A 26,428-nucleotide genomic window follows, 5' to 3' on the forward strand; every position below is an offset into this window, starting at 1 on the left:
AATCTGACTTCCTTCTGTCCATTGATCCCTCCAGTTGCCCACTAAGCGTGGATCCTAGAGCTGTATTTACTAGCATCATGCTCAGAAACATTTCTCTTTGACCACAACTTTTTTTTTTTTTCTAATTTCCTCAATCTCATGAACTTCTCAAACACTGGCCAATCGCCTTTCCCTCACAGCCTGGCTCCCCAAAGAACAGTCAACACCAGTGGTTCCCAAATCCCTTTGTATGACTGTGAAAATTTACACTGAGATTAAGCAAGGCAGCCACCTGCAGAGAGCCTGACATGACAAAGGCTCAACAAATTGAGCTCTTATTACAATGTGGATTTTTAGTGGCCCCAAGAAGAACAAATAAACCACTTGACTGCTCTTGTACCCACCCCAACTTATTTTAAGAACTTCGGGCCCAGAGCTGGTCATCCCCAAGATCCCCTCTCCCACCCAACTGATCCCTCTCAAGGCCCTGCTGGCCTCCTTGCCCATATTAGAGGGAAAAGAATAGCTGCACAAAGATGTGATCATCAGCCTCAGGGTAGGCTCCTGAGCTCCCAGTGCCATCCCCACCCCACCACCCCTCTGTGCCTCCTGAGGTATCCACAATACTCTGCCAGGTGTCTTCCAGTCATCCCTATAGAACAAAGCTGGAGACTGGATACAAATTGCAGTTTATTAAGGCTCCAGAGTGAGAATTGGCACTTGGTTCTGGGCAGGGGCAGGGGCAGGGGTGTCAGTGGAACCCAAAGGAGCTGGGTCCAAACATGTTGGAGGGACCTCCTCCATCCCCCTACCCCCAATAAATAAAGTCTCAGCTCCATCTCAGGGTGCTGGTGCAGGGCAGGGATCCCTCACTGAGGAGAACCCAGGGCTGCTACCTCCTTCATATTTCTCCCCACATTGCACCTGGTCACAGGTCAGTGACCAACAGGGCTTCTGTGGTCCTAGTACTCTGAGGGGGCTGGGGAGTTCAGGGTGGAGAGCTGGGGCCTGGTGGTGGCCTCCCCGTAGCCAGTCATAGTCCGAGGCTGCCCAGGGCAGGCTCAGAGTGGGGCCTGCATTGGGGACACTGTGCGCATCCCAGGTCGGGGCCCAGCCTGGGCCACAGCTAGATGTGCAGCTCCGTGTCATCAGGTGGCTCCAGGCCAGACTCTGCGCTGAGTGCCGAGGCTGAGGGACCCTGGGCCACCCCAAATGGTGAGACAACGGGTGAGCGAGCAGCCAGAGGAGACAGAGAGGGTGAGAAGCTGGGGGACATGGCAGCTGAGGACAGGGAGCCTTCATGGCTGATGGGGGAGCGGTGAGAAGCTGGTGGGAAGATGGCCCGGGCTGCAGCTGTGTTTGCTGGCTTGGGGGGCACAGACTTGGCTCCTGGGTGGGCCACGGCAGTGATGAGGGGTGGTGGGTCGATACGGGGAGCTGGGGGACATGGCCGAGCTTCATCCTTGAGCCGAGCGATCTCTGTGAAGACACTGGCCAGTGGTTGGAACTGAGGGCACCAGCTCAGCAGGTAGTCCCAGTTATAGCTGCCACGGAGCTCCTCCTCGCCGGCCACAATGGCTGTCAGCGCACCTGCCACACATGGCTTGCCATCTGCTGGGAAGCCATAGTCCCCAGTGGGTGCAGGGCTCAGGCCACAGCCCCCCAGGAAAGCTGTGGCAGTGGCTGGGGGCCCCTCCTCTCTGTAGAGAGTGGCTCCTGCACCTGGCAGCAGCAGCCCTGCCTTTCGGCCCTTATACCAGGTGTCAGGGGCAGGTGGTTCGCAGGATGTGTCACTCAGTCCATCTGCATCCTGCTGGATGCCTGAGTCAGGGCCACGGGCAGCCAGAGAGGAGGCCACACTGGCCACACGGGGGAACTCATTGATCATGCGGATCTCATCATCCTCTGCAGCCTCTGCTGATCCTCGGCCACTTGAATGTGAAGGGTCCAAGGAGCCACCACGGGGGTAGGGTCCTCCAGCTCCTGGCCCACCATAGCTGGGAAGAGTCTGGTGATAGAGGTGCTCAGAGGGTGGCGGACTAGGTGGCTCCCGGCCCAGTTTCTGCAGTGAGTCACTGGCTAGGGGTGCTGCCTGTGACATGGGGCCAGGGGCTGCCTCAGCCTTGCGGCTACGGGCCCGAACAAGTCCTAGGACCAGGGCTGCCAGTGCAAGCACCACCACAACTCCCAAGGAGGCTGCCACGGCCCCCACTAATAGCAGGTTGAGGTCAGGTGCCAGGCCCAGTGCGGTGTGGGTGATATCCACGGTCACAGGCACTGTGGCACTCCGGGAACCAGGCAGAGGCCCCCGTGCTATCACCTCCAGCCTCAGCTCCCGTGGTGCTTCCCGCCGGGTCCGGCCCCCACCCCCAGAGGTGGCTGTTCCACTGCCTGGTGCCCGACTGTCCACCCGCAGGTACAGGGCTCCTGTAGTCTGGTTAATACCAAAATAGGGGGAAGAGGTGGCAAGGGAATACAGAACCAGGCCATCGGCACCCCCATCCTCATCTGTGGCCTGCACGTGACCCAAGCTGTGGCCACGCCGGGCACCTTCTGGCACTTGGAAGTGGAAAGCTGGTGCCAGAAATACAGGGTCATACTCATCCTCTCCAGTCACTAGCACCGACACAGTGACAGAGGCTGAGAGATTCCCAGCATCGGCAGCACCCACCAGCAGCCGGAAGCTTTCTGTGTGCTCATAGTCAAAGGGCACTCGTGCACGCAACTCCCCTGTTGAGCTGTTCAGTGCAAATGCCTCACGGCCCTCAGGTCCTGGCCCAGCCTCCAATAGGCTGTAACGGAGCCTCCCAAAAGCCCCAGCATCCCCGTCGATTGCATGCAGAGTGGTCACGAGAGTGCCTGGAGGCTGATTCTCGGCCAGGCTGGTGCTGAGTAAGTTCAGTGGGAAGGCTGGGCCATGATCATTCACATCCTGGACCTCAATTGTCACTGGTGCCAAAGCAAAGTGTGCACCAGCAGGGTCAGCAGCCTGTACTACAAGCTGATGTCGAGCCTGGGTCTCACAGTCCAGGGCATGGGCCAGTCGCAAGGTGCCTGAGCTCTCATCCAGCTCAAAGAGCCCTGATGGGTCGCCTGAGCTGACAGTGAAACGCACGAGGCCATGAGGGCCAGGGTCAGCGTCAGAGGCCTCTACATGCAGCAGCTCAGCTCCAACAGGTGTGTCCTCAGGTACTGCCACACGGTAGGATGCTCGGGTAAAGACAGGTGGGTTGTCATTGACATCTAGTACAGTGACAGTGACTGGCACGACTGAGCTTTGGGGTGGCTGCCCACGGTCAGCTGCAGCCACTGTTAGATTGTACTGTGTCAGGCTTTCAAAGTCTAGAGGTTCAAGCAACACCAGGCAGCCCAGTGCCCGGGGGCCTGGTCCAGCACTCTCCCCAGCCTCAGCCAGCCTGGGTTCCAGCTGGAAGACTCGGCCCCAGTTGCCACTGATGATGCTGTAGTCCACAGCGGCATGGCTGCGGCTTCCATCAACATCTGTAGCCTCCAGGGTGAGCAGAGTGGAGCCAGGGGGCAGGTCTTCAGTCACAGCCACACGGTAGTGTGACAATGTGAAGCTCGGGGCGTGGTCGTTCTGGTCCTGCAGCTGCACGTGCACTGTGGCTCGTGCTGCCCGGCCTGGAGCCCCGTGGTCTCGTGCTTCCAGCACCACATCCACTGCTCCTGACCCGTCATGGCCCAAGGCCACTGTTCCCACTATTGTGAACAGGGTCCCTGAGATGAGAACGGAAGGGAAAGAAATATATTCAGCAAAGGCTGTGAGTGAACAGAAGAGTGACCCTTCAGGATCTAGGAAATGGTTTTGGAAGTCAGACTCAGGGAATGGCCTATCTGCTGGGAGACAAGGGGATGGCCTCAAGGATTCACAGCTTAGGGAACAGCTTCTAGACATGCAGTCAACAAGGGGCTTATAATGAAGACAGAGGGGAGGAATGTCCTCCCTAGGCCAGAGATCCAGGAGTTAAAGAGTTTGAGTAACAAATTCAAGGAATGAGGTCAGATTACAGCCCAACACAGTCAAAGGCAAGGGGCAGATCCTGGGAAAGACGCACCATTGTTGGGGTCAACACTGAAGCCATCGGCAGGGGAAGCCAGGTGGTAGGAAATGTGACCGTTGGCACCTGAGTCCCGATCAGTGGCAGAGACGGAGAGAATGGCACTGCCTGGGGGTGTGTGCTCAAGCAGCATTACCTGAAGTGTGAGGAAAAGCGCTTATTGCCAGGCTTCCCATTTGCCCTGCTGTCCATGCAGCCTGTTCTGGAGCTTGGTTCCTTGTGCCCTGCTTGGCGTCTATTCCAACTTGGAGCCCCTACTCCTAAGTATTCGAATGGGAAATGCCCACCTTCTCCCCTTTCTGGGTACAGGATGCAAAACCAGGATGTGGTTCACAGGACTTGGGACCTTCCCATTCCCAGCTCAGCTCCAACGTCCAGCCCACCTCAGCAGCTGCTAGCTCTGATACTTCCCTCCAACAGGAACAACCCAGGCCCAGGTATAGGTGGATCCATGGGTGTCAATACCTGGTAGAGGCTCTGTGAGAAGGCAGGTGCATTGTCATTGACATCCTCCACAAGCACTGTGAGGTTGGCACGGCCCTCATGAGGCCCATCATGTGCCAGCAGCTGCAGCTGGTAGCGGTCACACTGCTCAAAGTCCAGGGGCCCCGTGAGGGAGACACGGCCTCCATAGCGGCCAACACTGAAGGGATCCTGGGGCCCAGATGGGCTTAGCACATACCACAGCACGGGTCCTGAGTCCACATCATTCCCTGTTACCTGTGCAATCTCTGAGCCCAATAACGCATCTGAAATACATGAGACAAGTGTGTTTGGCAACGGACACAGTCCCACCTTGAGCTGCAGGGTGGAGAAAAATGTCTCTCTGCCACCCTTTATGCCACCCACTTTACCCAGCCTCACCTTCTGACACTCGGAGCTCCCAGGGTTGGGGGATGGTGGGGCGATTGTCATTGGTGTCGATGACCATCACCGTCAAGGTAGCTGAGCCCACCAGGGCTGGGCTCCCTCTGTCTGTGGCCATCAGTACCAACCTGGACACAAAGCATAATCAGTGGGTGGGACATGGCAATAAGGGGGAACTCTGGGCAGGGCCAGGAGGACTCAGGACAGAGCTTAGGGCTGGGGAATTCAGGATGTGGCCAAGGGACCAGATGAGTTCAAGGCAGGGCTTGAAACTGGACAGGCCCAAGATGGGGTCTTGGGTCCACAGGGCCAGACCTCACCGTGTTTCAGCCCAGATCTCACGGTCCAGGATGGCTGTGGTAGTGATAGTGCCTGTGGTTGGGTCTACGTGGAACAATCCACGTGCCGGCTGGGATGCAGCCAGACTGTAGGAAATCTGTCCTCCAGAGCCTTGATCCAGGTCATCCGCCTCCACCTGGTGAGGGTAGGAGGCTGCTGGGACTGGTCTGGCCACAGACAAGTCTGACTAGCCCTGCTCCCCGACCCAATCTTTCCATCACACCCCGCACCTGCAGCAGTGGCCCCTCCAAGGGCCGGGACTCGGGAAGGAAGGCCACATAATGGGGCCGCAGGAAACGGGGAGCATTGTCGTTGGCATCTTGCAGGGTCAGGGTCAGCACAGTGAAGGCAAAGGCTCCTCCACTCTCTGCCTGCAGCACCAGTCGCAGCCGTGGACTCACCTCGAAGTCTAGCCCCTCTGCTGAGCGAACTGTGATGGCACCTGGGGGAGACAGAATGCATCAGTGATAGCCCCCTTTGCTTGCCCTGGAGCCTCCTTCTCTGAGACCCCTTACTCAAGGACAGCCCTTCACCCATCAAAGGCTCCTCTGATGCAAAGAACCTGCTTCCCCAGTAGCCTGTCCTGCACAGAGCCCCTGCTCCTATTTGTTACCTGTACTAGGCTGGATGGAGAATGTCCCTTTCTCATTCCCACTGAGAATGCTGTAGGTGATGGGTCCATTTGTGCCTCCTGCATGGACGGCCCTGGGGGAGACAATAGGAGTCCCTGCAGAAAGAACGGTATTGTTGGACTGTGAGCGTGAGACTGGGAGAGTTTGGGGGACATTTTCAAAGCACAACCCCAGCCCATTTGGGAGTTTGAATCTGGAAGAAATGGCTGGGGACCCACCTGGGGGCGCATTCTCACGAATCGTAGCCTCACTGCTAGCCCGGGGAAAGCGGGGTCCACGCTCAGCTTCCCCCTGCAGTCCAACAATGATCACACCAGTGGCAGAGCGAGCTGGACGGCCAAGATCAGTGGCCACAATGAAGAGGACACGATCTCGGGGGCCTAGAGCTACAGGAGAGCGGGCCACACGGATTTCACCAGTGTAAGAGTCCACAGTAGTGCCAGGAGGTGGTGTGCCTGCCAGCCGGTACAGAATGGAAGCATTGGCACCAGCATCACGATCTTCAGCTCTCAGTGTGGCCAGAGCCAGGGTTGGGGTACTGAAGCTGGGGCCTGGGCGGGGCAGGCGTAGGCGCAGAGGACTGGTGGGGAAGGTGGGTGCATGGTCATTGACATCGCGCACCGTGATGGTGACAGACACTGTGGTGCTTAGGGGCCCAGCAGCTGCACCATCCACTGCACTCACAGAAAAGGTGTAGCTGGGACACCGTTCTCTGTCCAAGGCTGCAGCTGTGCGCAGTTCTCCAGAGCTGGGCTCCAGCAGGAAGGCTCCTGCTGTACCGGCACCCAGGTAGTACGTCACATGGCCATTAGCTCCAGCATCAGGGTCATGAGCCTGTAGCTGCAGCAGCAGGGTCCCTGCAGGCACATCCTCCGGCACCTCCACCGAGTAGGCAGGCACAGGAAAGGCTGGAGCATGGTCATTGGCATCCAGCACTGTCACTGTCAAAAGCAGCGTGGCACTGAGAGCTGGCTGGCCTCCATCCCGGGCCTCTATCCTCAGCTGGAATGCTGGCTCCACTTCTCTGTCTAGTGGCCGCATGGTGCCAAACTCTCCAGAAGCAAGGTCTAGGACAAAGGCTCCTGATGGGTCCCCATCTGCAGAGAAGGGCATGCACATATAAATACACATGTGTCGTGGGGATGGGGGTGATTTACAGACAACAGCAGAGAGTGAGCATGTACACAAAAGCAAGTGAACCTATGAGAGAAAGGAAGAAAAGCAGAGAAAAACAGAAATGGAAAGTAACAGAAGATACTATAAAGCAGCTGGTATCATTTGTGTGTGGTCTGGGAACCCCGGGAGTTCCCCAAGTCCTTTTCATGTGCATAAGATCAAAATTATTTCATAGCACTACTAAGCCATTATATGGCCTTTTTATTCTCATCTCACAGATGTACAGTAGAATTTGCAGATGCTCTATGACGTGATGATATAATGTCTTGGTTAATGGAATGTGTGCTTATGTATTCCTGTGTGTTCTAGAATATTCTAGACAGAAAGTTTAGAGCATGAATCTGTGTGTCTTCAGAGATTCAGTTTGTTCTGGCTATCTTCAGTTATACCTGCTTTAATCTTTGAAATTAACTACTGTCCAACAAATTGTTACTTGAAATCTTAGTATTTCCTTGTGCTTACACAGAAATACTGGCAAGCTGTATACTCCATTGGCTTGTTTCACAATCATATTTTAACATCGTCTCAGTTTTATTATCTAATACAGTAAATACTGATATAATCCACATAAAAACTCCTTAGGGTTCTCAAAAATTAAGAGTGTTAAGGGTTTTTGAGACCAAAAACTTGAGAACGACTGCTCTACAGGGAGAGACAAATGAGAAAGAAAAGAAATAGGAAGATAGAAACAGAGACACACAGGGAGATAAAGAGCATGGAATGAGATACCCAGCTACACTGGGTATAAGCATGAAAGAAAAGGTGGACGACATCAAGAGGGAAAAGGAGACCCAGACACATGCACTGAGGCTGACAGCAGCCAAGAAGGAGCAAGAACCAGGCAAGTGGGTGCTGAGTTAGTGGGAGTGGGAAGGTTCTCACCTAGGATGCGGTACTGCAACTGCCCATTGGCTCCCACATCTGGATCAGAGGCCCGAAGCATGGTAAGGGTCTGGGGGTCCTGGCCCTCAGGCACCTCCAGAGAGAGATGGGCACTCCCAAAGGTTGGTGCATGGTCATTCTCATCCTCCACAGCCACTCGAACGGTGACATGCGTTAACTGAGGAGGTGAGCCCCTGTCCTGGGCGTACACTGTGGGGAAGCAAAATCAATGAGGTCTAGTCTGCCCTCACCACATGGAGAAATCCACACCACACAGTGTTCATATATGTTCACTAGGTGCACACAAACCAGAAAATGTCCATCTCTCCATACTTCTCAGGCACACGTGTCATGCATACATAAACATACATGTGTCCTACCTCCCATGCTTGGTGCATGCAAGATATATCTTGGACTAGTTGTGGTGTAACAGGAAAGGCACTAAATGAGGTATGAAAAGATCTGGGTTCAAGTCCCAGCCCTGCCACTTCCAAGCTGCATGAGCTTGAGCAAGTCACTTGACCTCTCCAATATTCAGTATCAAAATGCTCCTCTGTTAAATGGCTGCAGTATCTGAGGGAGGCCTGGAGGGCATAGCTGTGACATTATGCATTTTAGAATTTGTATGGTCACAGTTGTGACAGTCTAGAAGTCAGTTGACCTTGCACCCTGCCAAACTCTCGACTCCCCAAAAGGGTCCAAAAACATAACAGGAGCTTTGTGTGGTAATAGGCAAAAATTTCTAAAAGGTAGTACTTTGGGTATTCTATCCAGGTAACACTGGTGTTTACAACACCTCACTCAGGCTCTTGGGGTCCTGTCAACATGTACCTGTCAGGTTGATCTCCTCCTGTTCCTCTCGATCCAGGGCCCGAAGAGTCGTGAGAACACCAGTGTCAGGATCCAGAGAAAAGCTTTCGCTAGAGACGCCTCCATAAGTCACTTGCCCGTTGGCCCCTGAGGAGGGGCAGCATGGAGGGCGATCAGAGGGTAAAAATGCTGTTTCTTGCCCCAGTCCATCCCACTCATAATTCACCCCCCCAGGTCTTACCCACGTCGGGGTCGGTTGCTCGCAGGGTGAGCAGAGATGTGCCAGGAGGGCTGTTCTCACGCAAGAGGACGCTGTACTCCTGCTGCTGGAAAGTAGGCGCCTCGTCGTTGACGTCAGCGACACTGACGGTCAGGACCTGCGTGGCCGAGCGCGGCGGGGAGCCGTGGTCTGAGGCCACCACTGTCAGTACGTGCTCAGCTCGTCGTTCGCGGTCCAACGGCCGCACCACGGACAGCGCTCCTAGGTGAGCGGTAAGGCAGGTTGGTGGGGACCCCGACACTCCACATCAGCACCTTCCTCGCCCTCACCCCCAGACCTAACTCTCACCAGTGCTTGAGTGCAGCCGGAAGTGGCCGTCCCCGCCAGATGCCAGCCGATAGGACACGCGTGCAGCCTCGCCCAGATCCGGGTCCCGGGCTACCACGTGCAGCGCCGCGGGCCCAGGCGGCTGGTCCTCTGGGAGGCGCACGCGTGACGGCGAGGCGAAGACAGGCGCGTTGTCATTCTCATCCGTGACGAAGACGCGCGCTGAAACGCGCGCTGCACGACGGCGGCTGGCGTTGGCGGGCCGGTCGGTGGCTTCCACCAGCAGCAGCAGCGCGGGAGTGGTCTCTCGGTCCAGGCCGCGCGGAGCGCTGAGCGCCCCGGTGCGCGCGTCCAGGCGAAGCGCCGGCACGGGCGGCTCCTGGCGCAGCAGGCGGTAGCGCACGTCGCTATTGGGGCCGGGGCCGTCGGCGTCCGACGCGCGGAAAGTGTACAGCGCTGCGCCGGGCTCCGGGTTCTCTGGCAGCGCCAGCGCCAGCGGGTCGCGCGCAAAGGCGGGCGCATGCTCATTCTCGTCCTGCACTCGCACCTGCACTCGCAGCAGCCGCGCGCCGGCGCCTCCCGGCCCCTCAGCGCGTACCGTGAGCGCGCGCCACGGCGGGCCAGCTTCGAAGTCCAGGGGCCGCGCCAGGTACAAGCGCCCTGAGGCCGCATCCAGCGCGAAGGTGCCCTCGGGATCGGCACCGCCCACCAGTGTGTAGGTGAGTGCGCCCACACCCGCGGGCTCTGGCGCTGCCACCGAGCCCAACAGAGAGCCGGGCCGCAGTCCCTCAGCTGCTGTCACCGTCAGCACGACAGGCACTGGTGCCGCTGGGTCCCGCTCTGCGAGATCTGGGGGCGGCTCGGCCAAGCGAGCTGAGGGAAGCACCTGTTGTGGACCGGGGAGGGAGAACAGAATTGTGAGGGCCCGTGTAAAAGGGGATCTGGGCTGGCTTCCCGGGTGGTAGGAAAGAGTGGTCAGAGTAGCCTGACTGCTAGTGGAGCCAAAGGATTCCCGTGAAGCTGGAGCTACTGAAGGGGACCTACAGCGGTAGCCAAGGGGAGGAAGGGCAGCCATACCTGCACCAGCAGCTGGAGGCTGGCACTTCGAGGAGGGCTGCCTTGGTCATGAGCACTCAGTGTCAGCACATAGTGGGGCCGCTCTGCTTGGATCAGGGGAGCTGCAGTGAGCAGCTCCCCTGAGTGAGGGTGCAGAGAGAAAAGCTCTGAGCCAGGACCTGGGGACAGGCAGAGGAAGATGAGGGCTTGGGGCCCAGAGCTGGGCAGGCCATGAGGGCATGCCATCACCCACCAATTCTCTTCTCTCCACTCCCATACCAGTTAGCGTGTACAAGATGGTCCCATTCTCCCCCTCATCTGGATCCTTTGCCTGCAGAGTCGTCACCAGTGTTCCTGGAGGCACGCGGTCTGGTACCTGTGGGAACACAGCTCACCTAGTGAGTCTCTTTCCTGTTCTTCAGACAACTCAGGATAAAGCTTCCTTCACCTGTGGGCAGGCAGAACCTCTTTTCGGCTCTCACACCCAATCCAGGAGGCAGTCTCTTACCTACACCTACAGCTCTATGGGGAGATCCCCACTCCCTCTCACACTTCTCAGGACAAAGTCCTGCCACTTCACATACCTGTATAGGGAGGCCCCCACCAGCAGCTCCTGAAGCCTGCAGGAACGTGGGGCTGTTGTCATTGAGGTCAAGCACTGCAACATGCACAGTGCCTGTGGTGCTGCGGGGTGGGCTCCCTCCATCCTGCACCTGCACCAGGAGCTGATAGCTGCTCTGCTGCTCACGGTCCAGGGTTTGGAGTGTGGTCACTTCTCCTGGGAGTGCAAGAAGGCGATCATGTACGAGATGTTTAAGGATGCAGAGCCTGAGGCCTGCACCTAAGAAGCTGGGGTTTGGGGAGTGGGGGAGGGAATGCCAGGGCTAAATCCTCATTCTCAGGGGCGAGATGGGAGCTGGGGGTTGGGGATCCTGTCTGAATGTTCACCAGGCTGGGGATAAGGCTATGGGGTCTCAGGATTTGGGTCTCTGTGCTCACCAGTCTGGGGGTGGATGCGGAAGGCCTTGCTGTCTTCAGACAGCTGTTGCAGGCTGTAGGTCAGACGTCCATTGGGTCCTGAGTCTCGGTCAGTGGCAAAGACTCGGCCCACGCTGGTCCCTGGGGGCTGGTTCTCAGCCACAGCCAGGAAGGTGGGATCCTCAGACAAGCGGGGACTGTGTTCATTCTGGTTGAGGATGCTGACCCTCACGGTGGCTGTGCCTGTCTGCTGCCCCAACTCAGCTTTGGACCCAGACACTGCCATTACCTTCAGTATGTACAACTCCTGGGCCTCACGGTCCAGCGCTGCCCGCACCCATAGCCACCCACTCTGTGGCTCCAGGCCAAAGGGGCTACTTGCTCCCTCTGCTGCAAGGTGATAGGTGATAGGGCCCCCATCTGGTGCTTGGGCCTGCACTTGCAGGACCTGAGTTCCAGCATTGGTGCCTGAGGGCAGGTCCACACGGTAGGTAGGGCTGTTGAATCGGGGAGCCAGCCCACGGGTTCCCACATCCTGTACCACCACCCGTAGTCGAAAGTGGCTGGTGCGTGGTGGGGAGCCCCCATCCCGGGCCTCCAGCTCCAGCTCATGGGCTGGCCCTCCTGAGGGCCCCAGAGGCCTCATAAGCCGTACATGGCCTGTGGTGGGGTCCACGGTGAAGGCTCCACCACCCCCAGCAAGCAGGGTAAAGGTGACTCGACTGTTAACACCTGAGTCGGGGTCAAGAGCCCGCAGTGTATAGATGGGAGTCCCTGGGGCAGTGTTTGGTGGTAGCAATACCGTGTCTTCAGGTGCAGGAAAGGCAGGGGAGTTGTCATTCACATCATCCAGCAGCACACGCACCCGAGCTACAGCGAAAGCTGGGGGCACTCCACTGCCTGCTCGCACCTCCAGCTCCAACACTGGTCCCAGTAGCTCCCGGTCCAGAGGGCGAAGTGTTTGCAACAGTCCTGATACCGCATCTAGGGAGAAGAGTCCTCGGGGATCCCCACCTGATAGGGAAAGGGTCACAGGTGCCAAGCGACCTAGGGAGGACGAAAAAGGGATAAGGAAAGAGATGGAGGGGCACTTATTGAGTCAGGACCCAGAGTCTGATCCCGAGAAGGACTGGGCAGTGCCCACACCCATGCCTTTCAAAATATTAGGAGGAGGGGCAGGGGTTGGCAAAGAAGTTGGTTGGCATGCACTGAGGTGACATTCCTATGCCTCAGGAAGCAGTGTGCCTGCACTGTGCCTAAGGAGGTGTCGGGCATTGGTACAGGAGTGTTTTATACTGGGGCTATCTTCCCTGTGATACTCTAAGGTATCTTCGGATGGTGCTGGAGGGTTATACTGGGGTATTTGGGTCTGGCACCAAGTGGGTATAAAGCTAAATGATACCTGGTGGGTTGTGTGCCTGGACTATGCCCACACTGGTGCCTGGTGCCACATCCTCTGGCACAGAAAAAACATACTGTAGTTGCTCAAATATAGGTGGTGTGGGGGTTCCAGGCACAATGCTGATGTTCACTCGGGCACTGGGTTCTGCCTGTAGGCCACCTCCATCCTGAGCCCCGATCTCCAGCTGCACCACAGAATTGGCCCGTCTGGCCAAGGGCCAGGCTACTGTCAACAGCCCTGAGAGGAAGAATAGAAGCAGAGCTATATAAGGAAACATAATAGGGCTAGAAAGGTTATGGAAGAGGTGGGTAGGACATCATTTAGGCAGGTGGGGAGGGGGACCTGGGGGAAGGCCCCGGGAATGGGAGGATCCTCACCTGATTGCTCATCCAAGGTAAACAGTGGGGGGCTGTTGCCAGCCAGGATATGGTAGGAGAGTCGCCCATGGGATCCCTGGTCAGGGTCATGGGCACGCAACCTCAGCACAGCTGTGCCTGGTGGACTCTGGGCACTTATACTGGCAGCATACTCCCGTGGATAAAACTGAGGAGGGTTGTCATTCTCGTCTGACAGAAACACCTTCACATATACCATGGACTTGAGGCCTCCCTGGTGGGACATGCAGCCATAGGTCAGGTGGGCCTCGTCTGGCCCTGGTGAGTGCCCTACCCCAACATCCCAACCTGCCCATGGTCTACTGACTTACCCCATCCACAGCTGTCACTGTGAAGTCAAAGCTTGAGGGCCCCTGGTCACGGTCCAGGGTCCGGGTTGTGCACACATCACCGCTGTGGGCATCAATGCGGAATGGGGGAGATCCGGAGGACCCAAGTCCAGCACCCAAGGAATAGGAGAGGAGGCCAAATGGGCCACTATCCGCGTCTGTGGCTGTCACCTAGGGAGAGGCTGGGGTGAGTGGGGTCCCCTCTTCTTTGCCAGAAAAGCCAGAGGTAGGTGGCCATTAGAATGAACAACTGGTGCTAAGTCTCTGGATGGCGGACACACAGAGAGGACTAGTAGGACATGGGCCCAAACCCAACCTCAGCCCGTACCTCACCATTTAGTTAGGTTCCTAAGTGCCTCTAGCCATAACATTTTTTGTCAGCTGGTCAATACATAACCTTGTTTGATGTGTGTTTCTGTTTAAAGACATCTTATGTTTAATATACATTGTTCATTCATTAACATTGAACTCACAGCCAACAGCACTGTAACTCATGCCTGAATAAAGCTTATCTAACATATGTATTTTCTCCATATGACACATCACAGCCTTCTTGTACTGAGGAACATTAGACCACACTTCAGTACTACACTTGGGGACCATTTAAACGTGAAATCATCAGCTTTTTGCACTAAAAAAATGAAAAAAAAAAGTTGCAGTAAACAGACCTGAAAGGGACATTTGTTTACAAGCATGAGAGCCAAAACGAGAAGGCAGAACGTCGTCTTGTTCACCCTGTGCTGGGAATGTGAACATTAGGTAACTCAAATTTTTCATCTCTCTGCCCATGTCCAGGAATGCTAGTATTGATTTTGGAGTTACAAATAAATTTTCGAGATTAAGTGAATTCACAAATAATGAGGACCAACTGTACTTAGAAAGAAGAAAGGGCTGTGACCTCAAATTCCAGGTGGGTCCAGGAAGTTAATACCCTCACCAAGTCTCATAATCACCCCAAGCCAAGAACTCACCAACAGTGGAATTATTGAGACTGATTTATAGGTTTGATCTTTATTGAGTTTGATTATTACAGAGTGGGATCTGATTAATACTGGGATCTGATCACTATAGGGTCTGTTCTATAGATTTATGGGTGTGTGGCTCATGCATCGTTAGCCTAGTACAGTGCAAGGTACATAGTAGGTGCTTTATGTGTATTTTTTCACCAAGTACATCGACAGTCTGATCATCCTGCTTTGTAACAAAACCTTCTTTCACACTAAGTTTTATACATTGGGTACACATTAGGCCCTCAATAGTGGGTTAGCTGGTGCTGACAACTGTAGCATGTGACAAAGTGCTCTTTGTGGATATAAGGACCTCAGGGTCAGGATATGCTGCAAGAGGAAGCTGGAGAGTTCCCCTTTCTCAGCCAGAAAATGTGCTTAGAGAGAAAGCTGGCCAAGGACTTCTGATTGTGGCCCAGACCCTTGACAGAAATGATCTGTGCCATTGTTTACCCTCCTGAGAGACACCAAGACCCTGCCATGGCTGAACCCTGGAAACAGCTTCTGCTCCAACTCTCTACTGTGGCTGTGGGCCCGGATATCCCAGGAGACAGACTTCCCCTGCATCAATCCTGGCAGGCAGCAGCACAGCTGCGGCACGATCTCCAGAAGCTGTTAACGACCTTTGCCCTCTGACTCGCTGCAGGAAGAAAGCAATAAACAGTGGTCTGGGGAAGTTGTCAGGAAGTGACCCCAAAAGGCACAGGGGCCACTGACTGGAAGTGAGCAAGGCAGAAGTGAATTTCCTGGCCTGTACAACCCCTGCTCAGAGGTTTCACTGCAAATACAGTCTCCATTTTCAGCCCATTCTCAGCTCAGCGTCTCAGTCCGACCTTGATCAGCTCCCTCTCCCATTCTGCCCCAAAGCCATAATAAACTTCATCCCTCTTCTCTTGCCCCCATCCCATCCCTTGCTCTCATCAGATGCACTATTTCAAGGAGAAAAGAAAGACACTTATCTGTGAACTCTCTAAACTTCCTACTAGCCTCGAAACTTACTCCATATGCCTATCCCAACCTCTTTCCCAGGTGTACCTCCTGCTTTGACTTTTTAAGACATAAATTATTTATTTATTTAATTTATTTTTGAGACAGGCTCTCTGTTGCCCAGTCTGGGGTGCAGTGGTGTGATCCTAGCTCACTGCAACTTCGAACTCCTGGGCTCAAGCAATCCTCCTGCCTTAGCCTCCGGAACAACTAGGACTACAGGCGTGCACCACCATGCCTGGCTAGTTTTTTTATTTCTTGCATAGACAGTGTTTCACTATGTTGCCCAGGCTGGTCTCAAACTCCTGGCCTCAACCAGTCCTTCCACCTTGGCCTCCCAAAGTGCCGAGATTACAGGCGTGAACCACTGTGCCTGGCCTTTATTTATTTTTTAAGACAGGCTCTCACTATGTTGTCCAGGCTGGTTTGGAACTCTTGGGCTCAAGTAATCCTCCTGCCTCAGCCTCCCGAGTAGCTTGGATTACAGGGATGCATCACCATGCCCATCTCTCCTGCTATGACTTCTTGATGCTACTTTTCCTGCTTCTCCACCCACTGCTTCCCCCACCACCCACTGCCAGTCTTCCTCCATCTCCCCTTATCTGCCTGTTCTTACACACTGTTCCCTGGAATCTCTCCTTGGCCTCTTCTCACTCCACACATTCTCTCAGGGCCTTGTCTTTTACTTCAGCCATCGTCTATACTTTCACTCTAGACCACTCCTCTGAGATTTCCCAACTTCTACATCCAGATGGCTGCTCAGCACCTCCACTTGGATGCCCCACAGGCACCCCAAATCTGACCAGCCCAAAACTAAACTCATGATCATTCCAAACCTGCTCTAATGACTCTTCCATCCACACAGTTGCTAAAGCCAGAAATCAGTTCTTCCCTTTTTTCACCTGGTATATCAATCAACCAGGGATTAAGTAAGTCCTCATTAACTCTATTTGTCTGTTCCTTTCCATCACCATTATCACCGTTCTGACTTAGGCCTGAGCTGTCCTGAGTTATTGCTCCCCTGCATTATTTTGATTACCTTCTTATAGAGGTCTGACCCTCTGATCTGTACTCTACACCAGGGTTTCTCAACATTGGCACTACTGACATTTTGGACCAGATAATGCTTTATTATGGGAGCTGTCAAGTACATTGCAGGATGGTTAGCAGCATTCTCAGCCTCTACCCACTAGATGCCAATAGTATCCCACCAGTTGTGACAATCAGAAATTTCTCTAGATATTGCTAATATCCCTTCTGGGGGGCAAAGTCACCCCTGGTTATGAACCACTGCTCTACATTGACTACCATTTGCATAAACAAATCTGATAATATTGCTATAGAAAAAAGCTCAAACCCTCTGACTTGGCTGAGCCTCCCTGCAGTCTCATCTCCCACCCTCCCATCTCCAGTCTTAACTCCAGAGATCCTGAGCCCCTAGTAGGCCCTTGAACAAGCTGGGCCCTCCCACACCTCTGTGCACCTCACCTCTGCTTGGAAGCCGTCCCCCATCTGATACTCTCATAAATTGCTCATTCTTTAAGTCTCAACTCAGGGATCCCTTCCTTCGGGAAAGCACTCATACTGCCTATCTGTACCTCATATATATCCCCAAATGGAAATGTTCTTATTGGAATGAAACTATTTCTTTGCACATGAATCTCCCCTCTATAAACTCCTTAAGATGAGGGGAGTGACGCATTCATGACTGTATTCCGTGTCTCTAATACAGTGACTAGCACATGGTAGACATTCAATACATTTATATTGAATAAATCAAACATTAAGACTTCTTGTGACAGTTGTAAACCCCAAATGGTCATTTTTACCCCGATTCTCTATGGTTACTAATAGTAAAAACTCCAGGAAACCACCTGGAGAGTTGCCCTCTTGCTTCAGGCACTAGTGAGGAGAGAAGTCTGGAAGCCATAGCCCATTGGTCCTGGCCAAGAAGGAGAGTAAACACATGGAAGAGTGGGTGGCGGAGCTGCACAGCAGCAGGCGAGCAAATATGCAGAGTCTGGCCAGAGGACAAGAGGTCAGCCAGGCCCAGAGCTAGCCTGGAAGTCTATGCCCTGAGGAGATGTTCGAGAGTCTGGTGGAGTTTGGAGACATAAGGACACTAAGCAGCAGCCTCCTAAGAGGACTCCCTGCCCACTGTCCTCTCTCCTGCTGCCATTCTCCACAGTGCAGCCAAAGCAGTCTTTCTTAAAGACATATCAGATTTGCTTAGAGTCCTTCACTTGCTCCCTATGATTTTCAAGATAAAGTTGAATTTGTGACCTGGCTCCTGTCTACTGTCTTTTCTCATCTCCCCCGACTCTTTCTCATCAGTACAGCTGATGCCAGCCTGAACAATACAGTCTCCTGAACACGTCCTGGTATTTGTTCAGCAGCTCTTTCCTTAGGCCTGGAGTCTCCATCTGCACACCTCATATTATCCATTTGGCAAAGTTTCATTAGTTCTTCCAGGCCCCTCCTCTGGGCTTCCACAGCACTCATACGCCACCTGCTGCAGCACTAGTTGCTGATGTGTCTCCCTATCTAGACTGTGACCACCCTGGGAACAGGATTGTCTCTTTTCTTTGTTCTCTGGGCCTAGCACAGTGCTAGGCTTACAGTAGTTAAATAAAATCTTGAACATATGAATCAAGGAACGATCTGTCACACACCTGCTGATCCAATCACCCTTAAAGCCAGATAGCTAACTTAATAAAACCCAACCTGATCATTCACTTCCCAGCTCAAAGAAATTCAGTGAGCTCCTCAAGGTCAGATCAAGACCATCCTGGCTAACACAGTGAAACCCCGTCTCTATTAAAAATACAAAAAATTAGCTGGGTGTGGTGGCAGGTGCCTGTAGTCCCAGCTACTTGGGAGGCTGAGGCAGGAGAATGGCGTGAACCCGGGAGGCAGAGCTTGCAGTGAGCCCAGATCATGCCACCGCACTCCAGCCTGGGCAACAGAGCAAGATTCCGCCTCAAAAAAAAAAAAAAAAAGAAGAAGTTCAGTGAGCTCCTTTGCTTCCCAAGTAGTCCTAACTACTGCTTTGTGTTCAAGGACTTCTGCAACCTGGCCTCAGAGTTCCTTTCCAGTTTCATATTCCCTCCATTTCTCCAGGACTGACTTGCAGCCAGTATGTGTCTTTCTCAGCCTGTCCAGGGTTCCTGCCTCTTCCCCTGAGAGGCCTTCCTGCTCTGGATATTGAGATAATTCTTGCTATCTCTCATTCTCATGTCTGAGACCAAATGGCCTATTAAGGCTCAGCTCTGAGGGCAGGGATGAGGATTTCTTCCAGCACAACCCAGCACTTGACAAGGAATGGAGGGCCCCATAAATTCTGGTGTCTTCTTTGGGGAACAGAAGCCACATAGGTATGTAGAATCTCCATCTCTGCCCTGCAGAACAGCTTTGAGGCTTTCATTTCCTGACACCACAAATCATTTCTCCACTAGATCCAATCTTAATTTCCTCACCTGCCAAGACCATCTGCCTCAGCTCTTGCACCCTGCTTTCTCATCTTCTCATTAACCCTCATCCTCTGCACAGATTTTGGAGCTTACAACATAGGGCAGAACCCTCTAGCATAAGTCACCATCAACAGATGACCTTGTAAGCCTTGGTCCCTGCTCTGAGGTCCCCTGTGGCTCTCAGATTCCCCCAACACTATCTTGCTATGTGCCAGGCCTACCCACCTGCAGGAAGCAAGTTCCAGGCTGGGTGCCCTCAGGCAGTGAGGCATTGTAGAAAGTCCTCTGGAATTGGGGCTCATTATCATTCACATCTTGCAGGGCCACGCTAACTGTGGCAGAGGAGGCTAGAGGGGGCAGGCCACCATCTGTGGCCACCACAATCAGCTGTGGCTGAGGTTCCAACTCATAGTCCAGTGAGGCAGCCGTAGTGATAATGCCTGAGGTGGGGTCAATGGAGAACCAGTGGGTGTGGGCGCCAGGGGCTAGGCTATAAGTGACCTGACCATTGCTGCCTTGGTCAGGATCCCGAGCAGTCACCCGCACTACAAAGCTGCCAGGCAGCGCAACCTCAGGCAGGGGCTCAGGTCGGTAGAGCTGGCGGTCAAAGGCAGGTGCATTGTCGTTGACATCAGTGACGTGCAGCACAAAGGCAGCCTCAGCCCGCAGTGGAGGTGAGCCCGAGTCTGTGGCTGTAACCCTCAAGTTATAGGCATCCCTCTCCTCTCGATCCAGCCGCCGAGCCACACACACCAGATAGATGACGCTGTCTTGGGTGCTTAGGGCAAAGTGGCCCTCTCCACCTTCCAGGGACACATTGACATGGGCAAAGTCACCATCATCTGGGTCTGACACAGAGATGCGAGCAACGAGCTGTCCAGGTGGGGCGGCCTCAGACACTTGGGGGGAGCCATCTGCACTGAGAAAGATGACAGTCATGGAGGGCTGATTGTCATTGGCATCTCGCACATGCACAGTCACAAAGGCCGAGCCCAGCTCAGGGTGAGCCCCACCATCTCGTGCTTGCACCACCAGTTCATGGACCCGCCGTTGCTCAAAGTCCAGTGGCCGCTCTAACTGCAGCAGCCCCGTGTGTGCGTCGATGGAGAAGGGTCCATCACCCTCGCTCTGCCTCCGGTTGATCTCGTAAGTCACAGCCCCATTGACACCAGCATCGGCATCAGATGCGAATACCTGCAAGACAGGACTGCCAGGGGCCAGGCTCTCAGACACCACAGCATGGTAGCGGCTCTGATTGAAAGCCGGGGCATGGTCATTGATGTCCAACAGTGTCACATCCAGCAGGGCCTGGGCCCTCCGGGGGGGTGAACCACCATCATAGGCCTCCAGCTGTAGCATATAGTGTGAGCGGTTCTCTCGGTCCAGTTCCCCAGTAACTACCAGCTCAGGTACTGGAGTCCCATCTGGACCGGGGCGTGTCTCCAGCCGGAAGGTCTCTCCAGCCCCATCACCAGATAGCGCGTAGCCCTGGGTTCCCAGACGCCCAGCATCTGCATCACGAGCAGGCTCCAGTGGGTAGCGGGTGCCAAAAGCTGTATGCTCAGGTACCTGCAGGGCAGCCCGAGCCTGTGGGAAGGCTGGAGCATGGTCGTTGATGTCAGCCACTCGCACTGTAACTTCTATGGTGGCACCATCAGGAGTGACTGCAGTGAAGCGGTAGCGGTCCCGCTGCTCACGGTCCAAGACACGGGCTGTACGGACGACCCCACTGTGTTCGTCAATGGCCAGGTCTGTGCCCACGCCGCTGCCCTCCTGGGCAGAGATGAAGTACATGAGAGGAGCTGCCGTGCCTGCCGGAAGCCCCGCACTGATGTCGCCAATCAGTGTACCCGCTGGCTGCTCCTCATCAATCTGCAAGTCCAGGCTCCCAGCCTGACCCCAGGCACCTGGCACCCCAGCCCCCAGCAGCAGCAGCAGCAGCAGCAGCAATGGTAGCAGGAGGTGGGGCCTGGGGCTCTTCATGCCAGGGCAGGAAGGCACAATGCCCAGCTCCTTCTGCATGACAAGGGTAGTCCAGCTGTGCCTTGGGCTCCAGCTCCAGGCCAGGCTCTGGGCCCAGCTTGACCTCAGACTTTGGGTCAGGTCCCACTGGGGCCCTGGCTCCAGCTCAGGCTCCCTGACCTGGGAGAAAACAGAAGGAAACGGGTCATGACAGAGGAGGGATCAGCAGTCCAGAGAACCTGGACAAGGCCACATCAACATTCAGATATGCTCAGCCCTCTCAGCAGGCCCTTGTGCTGCCTCACACTCATCTGGGGCCACATGGATCTCTGCCTCAGGACTCTTCGAGGCCACTCCAGTCTTCCTTTCCTACCCTCAGCAGACCTCATCCTTTCCTACCCTCAGCAGATTTTTATGCGTCCTATTTTTTCGGGTCTGAATGCCCACAAACTCCCTTCTTCCTACTTCTAGGCTTAAAAATATGGACATTCTTTTCTCATTTTCTTCTCATCCAGAACTAATACTCGCTTCTTCCAGCCTCTATAACCATGTATTTGGTAACTTTTCCTGAACTGTCAACCTTTTCCTCTCTCCTGGAGCTTTCCATCAATACTACATATGCTCAAGTCTCTCTCTCTCACCCCACCCACCACCCTGCTGGAAGGGAATGATGTTGTTTCCTTAGCTCTACTTCCCTACTCCTCTCTCCATTCAACAAGAGATTGAGCACCTACAATATAGAGGCACTGAGGATACCACAGCGAATAAAGGAAATGGTCTCTGGCTTCATAGAGCTTATAGTCCAGGAGTCGAACAAGTAATTACAAGTATGGTAAGAGTTGTGAAGAAGACGTACAAAGAGCAAGGAGGACTATAAGAGAAGCAACACAGGCAGGGAGTCAGGGGGTCCGTGTTTTGCCTAGGAAGTGACATTAAAGTTGAAATCTAAATAACTAGGTGCTAGCTACGCAATGGTGGCCAGAGAAGGGGGATATAGAAAGGAGAGAAGGACATTCTAGAAGAGTGAACAGTATGTGGAAAGGCTTAGAGCCTACAGTCAAGGTGGGGCTCAGAGTGTCTGAGGGTGGGGTGGGGTCGGGGGGGGCATGTGTGTGAAGCATAGTGCTAGGGGCAGAGGGTATGAAATGAGACAGGGACTTGTAAGCTGTATTGAAGATTTTGACATTATCGTAAAGGCAAATGGAAGCCACTAAAGCACTTCAAGGAGGAGGGCCAGAATATGACCTATATTTTGTGAAGATGGCTATTGCAGTCCTTTGGAAAGCAAAGATCACGCAGATTGGACAGTGAGGAGGCACTTATGGGCATCCAGGAGATGACACTGCTTTGATGGTAACTTGGGTGAGTGTAAGCAATGAACATGGCGAGAAGTGGATAGGTCTCTGGTGGGGTTCAGGAGGTAGAGAGGCCGGGCTTGCCGACTGTTTGAAGGCAGGGGATGAAGGATTGGGAGAAGTCAAGGATGATGCGCACATTTCTGACCTGAACTACCAGCTGGATAAAGGTGTCCTTAACCGCTCAGAAAGAAAAAGAGGCGGGGCAAGGAACCAGAGAGGGGTGGTGCCTCTGAGTCTAAGGGGGGTTTCAAATGGTGCTTAAGATCAGGAAGGAAATGCCCCGGAGCCCCTTAGTCTAGTGACTAAGAAGAATCTGTGGATAAGTGAAAGCGCAGACTGAAGATGGGATGTAGTCACCAGAGGAAAGAGGGACATTCAGAAGCTATCGCCCTTTCTGAAAGATTTTTTCATTTCCCCCATTTTCTCACTTCTCACACTCTCCTCCCTCTACGCAGTGAGGCTTCCTCTCTTGTGACATTGCTTTCACTAAGCTTCCAAACATCTCCATGTTCTATGTTGGCGGCCACCTTTTTATCTTCCTTTTATCGGGTTATTTTGGAACTCTGAAACACTGATCACTGGCTCCTTGAAATCTCTTCTCCTCGGTTTCACACTGTGACCCCCACCTCTTATTTCCATCATGCTCCCCTGCCCACTCCTCCGTCTCCTTTGCAAGTTCTTTTTCCTCTGCCTACTCCTTCACAATTGGTGCTTTTCGGGGTTCGGTCCTGGGCAGTGTCTTTTCCCACTCTCCATACTCTGCCTGCGTGATCTTATCCACTCCCATGCCTTCAGTTCAAATGTATCAATCATTTTTTATGTGCCATCTATTTGCTAATGACTTTCCAATCTCCAGCTCCACCTCTGAAGACCTCTGGAGACACATGTCCAGCCATATACTGGGCTTCAGTATCCCCAGCCATCACCTCAAACTGCTTCTCCTCCATTCCTTTTCCTGTGAATAGGGCCACCATCCATCCAGGTGTCCAACTAGCAATCCAGAAGCTCTCCTTGTGTCCTTGCTTATCCTCAGTCCTGATTTCCAATTAGTCATGTAAACCCCACCACTTCAACTAGACATGTCTCAGGTCTTTCTTGTTTCTCCAAATTGCCACACCCCAGTCCAAACATCTCTCCTTGTGATTCCTGCAACAGCTCCTCACTGGTCTTCCACTTACTGGCTTGGACCTTCTGATCCATCTCCACCTGACTGGAGATACCTACACAACTCTCACCAAACCACTCCTGATGAAAGGTTTCCACTGGTTCCCATAACTGACAGCAGAAAACAAATGCCCCTCTATGGAAAGAAAGGCAACCACACAAACTTATGTCTATAGCATCAAGAGGTTCATGGACACTGACTAGGTATAGAACTTCTGATCTACAAGATAAAGTCCTTAACATGTCCTCATGATCCGAGCCCTGCCAACTTCTCCATTGTCCCTCACCTTTACTGCCCCCACCATACCTTGCACTCCAACATGAAATCTATTGCCACGCTCCTTCCTAACCTTGTATTTGCTACTGTTTTGTCATGAGATCACCTCTAAAAATCCTCTCCACAAAATCACTCCCTCCTGCCTGTGCAGAGCCTATTATACACACTACTGGGCTCTTATTACATTTGGTAAGCACTGACAATAAATTGCACAGCAGCCTCGATTTGTTCATGTGTCTGCCCTCTGCACTGGATTGGAGACTCCTTGAGGGCAGTGACAGGTCTTGGTTAGCCTCTTGATTCTCCAGCATTTAGTAGAGTTATAGCAAGAGCAGGCAGCCCGTGCTAAATGAATGGTCAGAGCCTCATGCTTCCACACCACCATACTCACATAACACACTCAGAGAGACACATCCATGGTCATGCCAACTGAGACAACATACACAAACACATGTGAGCCCAGGACCCTGAGGCACCTCGGTCAGTCCTGTGACTACACAAACCTGTTCTCAGGTCTTTACAGATTTGCTGTGCTGTAGGACTTCCTTTCCACAGAGAGAGGTGGGTTTCTGACTCCCCTACTTACACTTCTGACCCACCTCCTCTCTCCCATCTGTGTGAAGCAACAAAAAGAGCGGGGGCTTTGGAGCTTGGACTGGGTTTGAGCCCCAGGCTGGGCATTATGTCCGTAATCTGTAAAATGGCTATGGTGACACCTATCCTGTGGGGTTTTGTGAAAATTAGAAACAATGTAAGAAAGGAACACAGAGCTGGGTATTTGCTAGACTCTCTTTCATTAATTCCCAGCACCATCCCCTGATAGGCCCCCTCTCTGCCTTCATCCCAGCTTCAGAATGCTGGGGTTGTATGTGTGTCACATGGAATAACAGGTCAGAGGGATTCAGAACAAGGAGGTCAGGGTGAACCCAGACCTGATCTGAAGAAGGGAGAGGATGAGAGTACAAGGATGGTTCCAGGGCCCAGATCAGGGATCTAAGCCCAAAGGCTGGGCTAGGGGTCAAGGGGTAAGAATGGCTCTATTGATTTAATCAGTTAGTGGAGAGAAAGCAGTCATGGTTTGGAGGGAGGGAAGATAATAGTGAGGCCAATGTGCTTATCATACTCTGTATTATAGTTACCTGTCTTCCTACCCAGACAAGTAGCTGTTTGTGAGCCCAGACTGTATTTTATTCATCTTTGTATGTAGCGTGGAGCACAGCATATAGTACATGATAAACACGTTTTCTGAATGAAGCAATCTATGAATGGTTTGAGATAAATCTCAGGTGAATGATCAGACTTCAAGAGGAGAGACTCACGTCCAGGCAGATGCCCTGTGTGAAAACAACTCCTTCTCTCAACCTGTGCTCCTACCACTGCAAACTCTTGCAGAACACTTTCACGGTGGACACGCAAAGGTGCACACTCACAACATCACAGCCCCATGCACTGCCTGGCACTCTCTCTCATGCTGTCAGGCTTACGAAGATGCATTCCCATGCAGGCAGATTCACATGCACACAGGTACATTCAACACATGCTCATACACACGTGCGCAGAGGCTTGCTTTAACATACACAGCCAGTGCACACACACGGAGACCCTTTCACATATATACACAGAAGCACATTTTCCACACAGACGAGCCTATTCCTTCACATGGAACCCACCCCCACACGTATGCAGGCATACATACACACACACAGAAAGACACTTTCGCATGGCCCTCACACCAAGAGGCAGTTCACACCCTCTGATACGCCCCCACATACGCACACACACCCACCCTCCACACACACCCACCCTCCACACACACAGGCCCAGTGTCACGTATGCACAGACTGACAAGGCGAGCATGCACTCACACTTGAAGACCCACCCACACGCAGGCATGCTCTTGCACATGCTGCCGGGGCACTCGTGGTCAGCTCTGCGGCTGCAGCTGTGACCTCCAGGTCCCTGGGGCCTCTGTCTGGACTGTGCCTCATCACTTCCTGCTGCAAGCCTTCCAGTTCCAAACTCGAACTCCAGACTCTCTCCCGAGACCGTCTCATGCTCGCTCCAGCTCTCCCCTGCACCATCTCCCCAAGGCCGTCCAGTGTTTCTCACTCCTCTTCCCTGAAATTGGCTCCTCCTCCCTGCTCTTGTATCTTTCCCCATCCAGGTCTGTCCCATCCCTTCCCCCAGATCTGGCCTGCCCCTCCATCTTGTCTCTTTCCCCAGTATGTGCTGCCTCCTGCCTAGATCTGTCTTCTTCCTTCTTCCAAATCTGTCATGGCTCTTCTCCCACCTGATTCTGCCTTGCTACGTGCCCTCACTCTGTCCCTGGTCCTGCTACTTGGTCCTCTGACTCCATCCTGCTCTCCTCCTCCATCCCCACATCTGGGCCTCTGGAACACAGCTGGTTCTCATTAGGAGGGGGAGGGGCAAGACTGTTCATTGGGGCCTGAAACGTGATGTCAATTCCCCCTCCCTCACCAACAGAGCTTCCCTCACACCCCCAGCCTGTGTGTCTACAGGACCTGGAAGCAGGGGGAACATGGGAGAGGAAAGAGAGGTGGGCTGGCGGGGAGGAGCAGGGGGACTACAAGGGAAGGGGGTGCTCCAGGAGGAAGTAGAGGAGTGGCCCGAGGCGCTGAAGGGGAAGCAGGCTGGGGGAGCTGGCACCACCCAGGCCTCCTCCCTCAACTTCCTGTCCCAGGGCCAGCGAGGGGCAGAAAGACAACAGGCGT

At 53.7% G+C, this 26,428-nt stretch overlaps 1 protein-coding gene across 1 annotated transcript in view; it reads right to left on the bottom strand.

Annotated features, from left to right (window-relative positions):
- Positions 1-656: 656 nt before the first annotated feature.
- The window catches only part of DCHS1 (dachsous cadherin-related 1), a 34,535-nt gene continuing 8,763 nt past the window's right edge, over positions 657-26,428 (bottom strand). Inside the window, exons 2-21 of the mRNA XM_004050597.5 lie at positions 19,161-21,077; positions 13,454-13,642; positions 13,125-13,356; positions 12,748-12,984; positions 11,367-12,392; positions 10,952-11,145; positions 10,647-10,743; positions 10,389-10,546; positions 9,333-10,197; positions 9,006-9,245; positions 8,786-8,911; positions 7,955-8,164; positions 6,115-6,993; positions 5,878-5,991; positions 5,495-5,706; positions 5,246-5,400; positions 4,923-5,053; positions 4,524-4,807; positions 4,056-4,194; positions 657-3,717 (exon numbers count right to left, since the gene is read on the bottom strand). Coding sequence (XP_004050645.4) covers positions 1,106-3,717; positions 4,056-4,194; positions 4,524-4,807; positions 4,923-5,053; positions 5,246-5,400; positions 5,495-5,706; positions 5,878-5,991; positions 6,115-6,993; positions 7,955-8,164; positions 8,786-8,911; positions 9,006-9,245; positions 9,333-10,197; positions 10,389-10,546; positions 10,647-10,743; positions 10,952-11,145; positions 11,367-12,392; positions 12,748-12,984; positions 13,125-13,356; positions 13,454-13,642; positions 19,161-20,957 — 9,897 coding nt within the window. The 5' untranslated portion in view covers positions 20,958-21,077 and the 3' untranslated portion in view covers positions 657-1,105. The remainder of the gene's footprint in view (positions 3,718-4,055; positions 4,195-4,523; positions 4,808-4,922; positions 5,054-5,245; positions 5,401-5,494; positions 5,707-5,877; positions 5,992-6,114; positions 6,994-7,954; positions 8,165-8,785; positions 8,912-9,005; positions 9,246-9,332; positions 10,198-10,388; positions 10,547-10,646; positions 10,744-10,951; positions 11,146-11,366; positions 12,393-12,747; positions 12,985-13,124; positions 13,357-13,453; positions 13,643-19,160; positions 21,078-26,428) is intronic.

The sequence above is a fragment of the Gorilla gorilla genome, chromosome 9, assembly GCF_029281585.2.
Source record: "Gorilla gorilla gorilla isolate KB3781 chromosome 9, NHGRI_mGorGor1-v2.1_pri, whole genome shotgun sequence".
Lineage (NCBI taxonomy): Eukaryota > Metazoa > Chordata > Mammalia > Primates > Hominidae > Gorilla > Gorilla gorilla.